The sequence below is a fragment of the Gavialis gangeticus genome, unplaced genomic scaffold (assembly GCF_001723915.1).
Source record: "Gavialis gangeticus isolate Ggan-Ray unplaced genomic scaffold, GavGan_comp1, whole genome shotgun sequence".
NCBI lineage: Eukaryota > Metazoa > Chordata > Crocodylia > Gavialidae > Gavialis > Gavialis gangeticus.
Genome location: NW_017729016.1, coordinates 11,757,847 through 11,767,878, shown reverse-complemented (window position 1 = coordinate 11,767,878; position 10,032 = coordinate 11,757,847). Strand labels below are relative to the sequence as shown.

Below are 10,032 nucleotides of genomic sequence, written 5' to 3'. Positions count from 1 at the left end.
GGGGGGGGGGGGGGGGGGGTGAGAGAGAGAGAGAGATTTCACTGGGACAGGACGCCACTTCCATGCTAGCTAAGTGTGTGTGTGAGTGAGAGAGAGAGAGAGAGATTTCACTGGGACAGGCAGACAGAAGTGTCCACTTAAGGCTTTCTGAAGCTAAATCAGCAGATAAGCCAGTAATGTCCCTCCATTCCTTCATTGCTGTTTAAGAGGTTGAACTAATGAGAGAGGCTTTTGTTTTCTTGATGGGCTGATAAACTTTATCAAGCCCTGCTGGCTTGACTGCAGTTTGATGCAGACAGTATGAAGAAGCAGGGAACAGGAAACTGAAAAGCTCAGTATCATCAACAGATGCATGCACTCCACATAAGCAGCCCTGCCTCCCCTGGGGTGGGATCTGGCAAAACTCCTGTCCCTTGAGCAACAAGCCAGGAAAAGCCTGGTGAGGGCTGCTTCCCCCTTCCCATCCAGGCACACCCCAGCTGGGGACTGTGCATGCAGGGTAGGGTTTAAACCCCTCCCCAATCAAAGCAACCTGCTGGAACCTGGCCATGCCCCCCTCAGCTCAGCACTCTGAAAGGGAAGGGAGGGCTTGCTCAAGCACCCCCCTGGCTTCTAGCCTGAGCCACTGCAGGCATGTGGCTGCACTTCTTGATTCAAAATGAATGTCTATCCACTTGCAAATCAGTTCAAGCTCTGCAAGTTAGACTAACCTGCAAAGATTGAATCAATTCAGGCTCTGACTTTCTGAATGCCTGTCCCTAGCCTAGAGGGGAATAATCACTTCCCTTGACCTACTGCTAACACACTTACCAATGCACTCCAGTATTCCATTAGCCTTCTTGGCAACAAGGGCAACTTCTGGCTCAAATTCAGCTTATTGTCCACTGCAATGAACAGGTCCTTTTCTGCAGAGCTGCTGCCCAGCCAGTCAGCCCCCAACCTATACTGGTGCATGTTCTGTCCTAAGTGCAGGATTTTGCACTTGTCCTTGTTGAACCTCATGAAATTTATTTTGGCTGAATCCTCCAATTTGTCTAAGTCACTCTGAAATCTAGCCCTACCCTCCAGTGCATCTATTACTCCCCCCATCTCGGTGTCATCTGCAAATTTGCTGAGGGTGCTCTCTATGCCATCTTCCAGGTTGTTGATGAAGACATGGAACAAAACCAGCCCTAGGACTGAGCCCTGAGGCACTCCACTTGATACTGGCTGCCAACTAGACAGAGACATTGATTACTGCCCTCTGAGCCCAATTCTCCAGTCAGTTCTGTATCCATCTTACAGTCCATTCATCCAGCCCATACTACCTTAGTAGTATCACATCAGCCAACTCCCTCAGGTGTATCCGATCCAGTCCCATGGACTTGTATATGTCCAGCTTTTCTAAGTAGTCCCTAACCTGTTTTCAGCACTGAGGGCTGCTCACCTCCTCCCCAAACTGTGCTGTCCAGTGCAGGAGTCTGGGAGCTGGCCTTTCCTGTGAAGACTGAAGCAAAAAAGGCATCAAGCACTTCAGTCTTTTCTGCATCCTTTGTTACAAGGTTATCTCCCCCATTCAGTAAGGGACCCACACTTTCCCTAATCTTCCTCTTGCTACCTACATACTTGTAGAAACCCTTCTTGTTACCCTTCACATCCCTTGCTAGCTGCAACTCCAAGTCTGCTTTGGCCTTCCTGACTTCATCCCTGCGTGCCCAAGCAATACTCTTATACTCCTCCCTAGTTATTTGTTCAAGTTTCCATTTCTTATAAGCTTCCTTTTTGTAATTATTTTACTGAAGAGTTCCCTGCTAAGCCAAGCTGGTCTTCTGCCTTACTTGCTAGTCTTCCTGCATATCGGGATGGTTTGTTCCTGCACTCAGTAAGGCTTCTCTGAAGTACAGCCAGCTCACCTGAACTCCTCTCCCCCTCAGACTGGCATGGTATAACCTGCATAGGAACAAGCTCTAGCATTCTGAATTGAGGCATATTGTATGAAAACTCAATTTGAAAACATGCAGTACTACTGAACATTCACTGAACTAAAAGGCTACAGAGATGCTGCAGTACTGCAAAGTCAGAGTTTAAGGTAAAGGGAATGGAAAGAAATAAAGGGCATAAAAAAAAATCTTTTCATCTTACTGAAAAGTAGCTGCTGAAGAGTTCTGCAATACTTGTAAAAGCCACTCGGTGGTCATCATTTTGCACAATACAACAACACATTAACCTAATTCTTTTCTCCCAGACTCGGGTTGCAGTCTTCTTGACATTATAGAATAGCTGGCCTGACTGACTGCTTTCCAGGTTGCGATCTATAGCATCAGTGAGGTACAAGGTCTTTTTACCCCCAAGCGGATCAAAGACAATTACAATTGCAATGACGGTAAAGATGATGATAATCCAGCTGCAACACAGAAAAGGGGAGGGAGGAAGAGATCAGTGAATCAGTGAAATCCATGCTTCTAACATGTCAGATACCAAAGAATCCAGCTGTTATCTACTTGTCAAGAACTGATGTCTTCCATATATAAACTATATCTACCTCCACATGCCTTCACTTACTGCCATTGTGATGACAGTCCTGTGATAAGAATAACAGCACACTAAAGAGAAGTGAAACTGCCAGCCCATTTCACAAGACACCAGTTCTGAGGTCCTTTCTGAGAAAGGACTGCTCTGAAATGGCTACCTAGTCTTGTGGAAAGCTCCATATTGTATTAACAATTTCTTAAGACATTTCACCCCCTTCTTTCTATTTCTCCTTTCCACACCCTCTTCAGGTCTATCCATTTTTTATCTTTACTCCTCATATGCCCCTGGTCTGGCTTCAAGGTTTGGGCAATTAGAAAAAACTGGAAGAAGTCACCTTACTCTATCTAGCCTGATGCATGCGAATCCTCCCCCACACGCAACAAAATCCTTCTTGAAGGAGCTGTAAGGAATATTCCAGTTTTCCATGACTAGGGACTCTCCAAAGGATATTTAAAACAAATGTAAACAGTCTTTCTGGTTTCCAATAATAGTAACATTTAGTTTAGTTTACTGTTTACCTGGCAATGACTGTCCCGAAGATGGCATTTACCACAGTCTTTTCACAATGCACCCTGCTGTCTGACACCCAGATAGCACCCACAGTTGCCCACACAAATTCAGGCAAGAAGAGAAAAAGGCGAGTATAAAGCAGTTTAGGAAGAGATTTTCTTGGCCCAGGGTTAGAAATTGTCCCTGTAATCACAAAAATAAATAAATAAATAAAAAGATTAAACATCTAAAGTAAAAGAAATCTTATTGAAGACACATCAGCAGTTCTGCACTTGAATGAAATTTAGACATGTGCAAATCCAAGTTACTTCAGATTCTACAGGAATTAACCTAACCTACAGCTCATGGTGGAACCACGAGCTGTAACACATTGTGGTCTTTGGCAGCAAACATCTTTAGCATGTAAATTTTTATAAACTGGAAATATTGGTTATTTCTGTTTTTCCAAATAAGCCCATTAGCTGATTTGGTAGCTAAGAGGCTGCAGTTTAAGGCCTAGGTTTAGTAAAATAGTTGAACAGCAAATGACATGTTTATTCTCTTAAGCACATTTTAAAAACCTGACCCAAGGGTCAGAGGTGGGACCTGGAAGATCTGCACATGCTATACCCATACTACCCTGGACAACTCTACAACAGGGGCTATTTCATTCCTTAGCATGAGGGCTAGGACCAGATCTCCCCTCCCTCACACTAGTCACAGAAGACTGGTTGACCTTCAAGCACCCATTGGTACGCTTATGCCATTCACTCCCCATAAACTAGGTTTAAGAACGTCTCTTTGAGCTACACCCTGATAAATGTCTCCATTCATCCGGTACAGGAGAATCCTTTTAGACTCCTCCTGTGAGGCACAGGCATGTTCCAGAGTGTGACAACAGCTCCCCCTTGAGATGAGCTTGCTCTCCTCCTCTCCCACCTTTTTTTTTTTTAAATAGTCTATAGAAGTTATCTTTTTTCCTGCTGCTGGTGCAGCTTTCCTATTAGACAACCATTTCTTTCCCTTTTTCTTTTTTATATTAGCTTACAAGTCCCTTCATTTGTTCTGATGCGAGTGTAGCTCTGTCTTTTCATTACATCTCAGGCACACATTACATCAAGCACGTCAAGAATGTCACTGGTGGGAAAAGGAAGGGAGGGAGGGGGAAAAAGCTGTTTTAAAGGCAAATGAATTTTAAGAGCCACTTACCAATTCTGAATATTTAGTGTTACTACTTAGAAGTGACCTTTGGTAGGGTCTCCTTTCTTGAGAACTCATCTCTCAGAAGATATATTTCAGCTTCAGTTTGATCATAATCAAACCAAATCAATCCAGTTTGCTGAACAGAGATCCACCTTCACTTAGCCTGTGTTTAACTTGTTGATCTTTCTTTGCAATTCTTTCCTAAACCACTTTTGCTACACTTTTGCTCTTCTTTGGTACTTACACATAATTAGATCACTGCATTCTTGTCCCTTGCCTTAGTTTGGCCAAGTTTCAGATTTAATTTTCAATCTTCCTCAGGGAAAACCGTTTCACCAGCTCTTCTTTGGACACTAGGATGTGCCAGGGTTTAAGTCGCTAGCCTAGGACTTGGGTCTGAGACCTTGTCTGCTAGGCTTCCTGTGCGACTTTTGCTATTTCACTCAGCCTTCCTGTGCTTCAGATCCTACATGTAAACTGGGGAAAATAATCCCTACCCTCAGAACACCTCTAAAGTGACAGAGTGACTAGAAGAGTTTGTTTGGTAATGAGGTGTCTGAACAGAAAAGAGAGGAAGAACCATTATAAGCAATTCTGTTGGGGCAGATGCACCCTGAACCAGAATTAGAGCCTGCACAACATAAGTTAGCCTTCCTTCTTCAGGATGAATCTCTCCTGTTTACAGTGCCAGCGTTGTTGGGTTGGCCATGTGCTACATGACACTTCTACACAACAGCCTACCTACACCTTAAGATTCTTGCTATGTGGCACTGAATCCAACTACACAGGCCACTGCTTATAAGTGTCATTACAGAGACTCCCTATGCCTGAAGAAGGGTGACTGCACCCAAAGGCTTGCTAGGAACTTTTTTCTCCAACTACTCAGTCTAATAAAAGATATCACATCTACTTAAAGAACCTTGCCTGCCTATGTCCTGAGACCAACACAGCTACAACCAAAAACCCAGCATTATAGAGCAGATGTATTTTGCATAACTTCCTTGGGGAATTTGTCAGAAACATTAAAAATAGTGCAGGTTTCCAGGTCACTTGTTAGTGGACTAATGTTTACTAACGAACCCGGAGGGAGACGTAGCAACATGGCATGATTTCATGGTGACAGGCTTTCCTGGAGTTCTGCCATTTTTGGCTACCCCCAAGCTATGTTAAACTGTTACTGCACATGGCTAGAGCGTGCAAACAGAATTAACCTGTCTGTACTCATAGTATGAATGTCGACAGGTGGCTGTCAGGGCGCACACAGTTTTTGTACCAATGTTTTAATGGCATATTTAAGTAAAACAAAACACATACAAAAAGCTGCTGCAGGCACAGAATAACGTAGGCTCGTACCTCGCATACTGATGCACACAATGGCCGATACAGCGCATACGATGGCAGCCAAGAGGAGGAGGAGGACCAGCAGGTAGGTGTGCAGGAGTCCCCCTCCAGTGCAGTTGAACCTCTCCTTGTGAACGGAGTATAGGACAAGAACGCCGACCCACCTGCGGGGACACATACCACGGCACGTCACAGCGGGGAAGCAACAGAACAGATGCGTTGCCACAAAGCAGGGCCACTCACAAACCATCTCGTTTAAAAACGTGACCCACACGCCAGGACGTCTCAGAGGTGCCAGAGGCGTGGGGGAGGTGGCAGCCTGTGCAATTCGCCCGGGGCCTGGCCTGGATGCCACGCTGGGTGCAGCCAAGGGAACGGGGCAGCTGCTGCGTTAGCGGGTTCTGGGGCCTGGCAGCCACCCGGGGCACTCAGGGAACCGTGTCCCTGTCCTTGGGGGAGCAACAACTGGCGCGAGGGACATGCCCGTCCCGGCCCGCAGCCACAGCCACCGCCGGGCGCAGGAAGAGCGCGGGCCCGCGCGTGGGCACGGCGCTGCGACCGTTAACGACCCACGGCCGCGGAGCCCCGGGGGTAGTAGGGGGTGAGGGACTCTTACCAGATGAGCCGCAGGAAGAGCTCGAAGGCTCCGGGAAACACGAAGTCGTCGCTGCCGATGGCCCAGCGCCGCCCGAACAGCATCAGCCCCGGCATCGTGCGGATCCCCGCGCCCCCGCCACTACCTGCGCTTCACCTGCCACGCGTGACGTCACGGCGTCCTGACGCGCGTGAGCCCCAGGCAGGCCAGGCAAACCGTTTCACGCCCTCCGCGAGCCCGGCGCCTGCGCAGGTCGGGGGTGGCCCCGCCGCCGGGAGCATGCGCACAGCGCACAGGGCGGTGCCTGTCTGAGGGGCGCGGCAGACGGGAGGCGCATGCGGTGGATCGCGGGGCGGGGTAGTACAGCAGCGCATATGCTCCACCCGCAAGAAAACGATACAAACATGTATGCTTGAGAAACTACTGTAATCTTTGACCAGGGAAAAAATATGCGATCGAGAATATTTGACCTGTCAACTTGGCCGGTTTGCTGTCCTTACAGTTCATTACCGTATTCCCAGTTCCTTACTTCCGGTTCTCAGTTCCTTTTTCAAAGCTAATCTTGACACAATTAAAGGTTGTTAATAAATTAGACATGCTGAAGAGTTAGAATTTCATTAGAAATGTATATTTACTAGCAAAAGTTAGTATGTTTCAAGTACATCGTGAATAAAGAGCCAAGATTAGGCAGGGATTATGGGGCAAAATCCTTTTCGGGTCACCCCAAACCACATGTCCCCATTAATTGGGACCACTTCTGAATGGGTCTGAGCAGGGCAGTGCCCAATCCAAAACTGGAGCCTGAAAAACCTCCTTTGGGAGAGTCCCTCAGTGGCAGAGAGTTGAGGTTTGGGGGTAACCCAAGCAGGATTTTGTCTGGAAATCCCAGCCCAATCTCAGCCTTCTACACTGTGCTGTTTGCAGCGCACACAAGCCTGTGTGGCTGTCAGCTGGCTGGCATAAGAAAACCAAGCTTTGGGTTGGGCAGCAGACTCATTCAGCAGCGTGCCTCAGTCAGGAAGATGTGATTTGGGCCGACTGAAAGGGAGTTTTGCCCCATAATCCCACTGCAAAATAAACTCCTTATTTGGCACATCATATTTAGCATGCAGGCTGTGAGGGGTGGGTGTCAGGTACCAGACTAGCAATCAACAACCAAGTATTGGGTTGAACAGGGACCTGGCCCAAGCTTCTTCAGGAGAGTCCTCAGGTGATGAAGAGGTATGTTCTTGGGGTAACCAAAACAAGGTTTTTGTCCCATAATCCCAGCCCCAAATCAGTTTTTTATCCATAAGAACATACAGTCTGGGGGACGGTCAGTTGGCAGGCTGGCATGCAAAAACCTAGCTTCAGGTCAGGCAGCACCTTACCTAGGCTTCTTTGGGGGAGTCTCCCAGTGGCAGATGTATGCCTTGGGGTGGGCACTAAAGGATTTTCACCCATAATCACAGCCCAAACACAGCTCTTTATTCAGGGCATTGTACATGGCACAAGTCTGGTGGTGGTGGTGGTGGTGGGGAAAACAACTGTCAGTTGGCAGGCTGGCGCATGAAAACCAAGCTTCAGGTTGGGCACGGCCCTGCTCAGAATTTTTTGAAAAAGTCCGTAGGTGGTAGAGACATATGGAATGGGGTGACCTGAAAAAGACTGTGCCCCATAATCCCAACCTCATCTCAGGTCCTTATTCAGGGCTCTGTACTTGATACAAGATGCTATTTTATATTTTTATAAGTCAACATACATTTCTGATGAAATTCTAATTGTTTTGTATGTCTGATTCATTAATAATAGCCTTTAACTGTGCAAACAGTTTTGGAAAAGGAACAGGGAATAAGGAACCAACTTTAGCCTCATCACAAACAGGCTAGGCTTATCTGGTACGTGTTGTTCTAGCGTAGCAGAAAGTACCACCAACTCAGACTATTGTGCATTTTTCTTGGAGTTGTCAACACAATTTCAGCTCTCTCATTAAACTACATATATAGCCATCATCCTCACAGCAGAAACCTTTGCAAGACACAAAAAGAATGAATACTAATACAGGATTTTCTCTGTTGCAAAGAACTCAGAAAGATCACAGCAGGTCATATTTTTTCTTTTTTTAACACTATGGATTCTTATTTGAAATTGTTAGGCTTAATCTCATAAATCCTGTCTGCACACTAAACAATGCTAACATTGCATGGCATCCCACAGCAACCCTGAAAGACTCAAGGCATCCCAGTGTGCCATGGCACCCTGGTTAAGAACTATTAGTTTAGGTGCTCCTCCAGGAAAAGGGGTACAGAATCTTAATACAAGAACAAAGATACAGTTTTCACCATTTCATAAAATGTTTATTGAGGATTGTAACACAGGATAAATCATGCATCAGCTCAGTAAAAAGGGAATCATTTAAAGAACATAAAGAATGGGAACTGGTGCTGCTGATTTTGAAACAAACTTATAAAAATCATACTAGTTGTCCAGAAGTGACACATCAATACTCACTTGAAGCTGAACATGGACACTTCTTGTAATTTAAAAGTAAAGTATAAAGTATTAATAAAAAATGTAGACCTTGTTTAAAATGATCATTTACAGTTTCCTGAAGTTCAACCTTAGAGTTGCAATAGTCATTTTAATTAAATGCGTAGGGCTCTACATCCAAGATGTTTAACTGTCTTTTCCAGAAGGAAGAACAGAACAAGAGTGTTTGCTCATCTAAGCCATGAAATCATACCCTTACCTTCTATGACCTTTATTGCCACCAGATACTTTGCAATTGCCTTCAAGACATGAAAAAAAGTAGATGGCACAAATCATGGTGGCCACAAGAGTGGATCTCTGATATCTTTCTAGTGTTAAAAAAGGAGATTGCGGTGGTGGTGGAGGGATAATCTAGCAACTAACAGGAGGAAAAAAGACATTTAACAAGCCATGATTGCCAATTTTAATGGCACTGACACTTTTCATAAAGAACTCCATGTCAGCAGATGGCACAGCATACTGGGAACCACAACTTCACATCAAATACTGGTGGGTTCATGAGTGACAGATATTTGCCTTTCATAAAAATAAATATAGTGGAATGAAAACTGAATCAAAGGGAAAGAGCTATGACTACCATCCAGCAGGCAGTACACATTTATTTGTGTGCATTGAGTGTCAACCAAATCTCAGAGAATCCTTGAAGAAAAAAAGTTTGCACTTATTCCTGGTCATAAACAACCTCACAAAACCTCACTTTTGGAACTAGTCCAATTGAAACTACACGCTGAATTTATTAATACAGTATTAAGTTTCTTTATGTAAAAAATCTTTATACATAGTAATAAAAAAAGGTCAAGGCAAGATGCATCAAACAGAAATCCGCTGGTTGTTCTTCCTCTGTTCTTAGAGCTGCTGATGACCACCTGTGCTAGAAAAGTTGTTTCTGATTTTCTCTCTCAAGCATCTTTGCCTTTGCTTGTGGTAAGGATTGTTCTGTCCAAGCATCCAGAAGAACAGATGCTGGTGATGATTTTTGGCACTTACGCTGGCAAACTGAGCTTCTTTCCCTTGAGTACTGGGGGGTAGGGGGAAGAGAGAAAAGTATAGAAGTTAGTAATACACTAAAGATGTACATAGAAAACTAGAGTTGTGAATTATCCGATACATTTTGCTCCTTCAGAAAAATCACTGTTAAAAGAAAGGGTCTGTAATCAGGTCCTCAACTCTCATCTCTATACCAATAAAGTTCTCTTCAAGCTGAGAGGGAGAGGTTGTTCACCACTGCCCTCTTGCATGCACAAGGGAACTTTGTAACATGAATTTTGCCTGGTGAGCGTATGTTAATTCCATTATGACAAGCATAACCAACATAGCATTCACAATCCCACAGCTTTATGGTGCTACCAAAGGGGGGGGGGGGG

At 45.2% G+C, this 10,032-nt stretch overlaps 2 protein-coding genes across 2 annotated transcripts in view; both read right to left on the bottom strand.

Moving 5' to 3' along the window:
* Positions 1-6,309, bottom strand: part of DAGLB (diacylglycerol lipase beta) — a 17,124-nt gene extending 10,815 nt beyond the window's left edge. Inside the window, exons 1-4 of the mRNA XM_019512863.1 lie at positions 6,161-6,309; positions 5,557-5,708; positions 3,030-3,204; positions 2,122-2,383 (exon numbers count right to left, since the gene is read on the bottom strand). Coding sequence (XP_019368408.1) covers positions 2,122-2,383; positions 3,030-3,204; positions 5,557-5,708; positions 6,161-6,255 — 684 coding nt within the window. The 5' untranslated portion in view covers positions 6,256-6,309. The remainder of the gene's footprint in view (positions 1-2,121; positions 2,384-3,029; positions 3,205-5,556; positions 5,709-6,160) is intronic.
* A 2,353-nt stretch (positions 6,310-8,662) lies between these two features.
* The window catches only part of KDELR2 (KDEL endoplasmic reticulum protein retention receptor 2), a 19,322-nt gene continuing 17,952 nt past the window's right edge, over positions 8,663-10,032 (bottom strand). Inside the window, exon 5 of the mRNA XM_019512862.1 lies at positions 8,663-9,686. Coding sequence (XP_019368407.1) covers positions 9,652-9,686 — 35 coding nt within the window. The 3' untranslated portion in view covers positions 8,663-9,651. The remainder of the gene's footprint in view (positions 9,687-10,032) is intronic.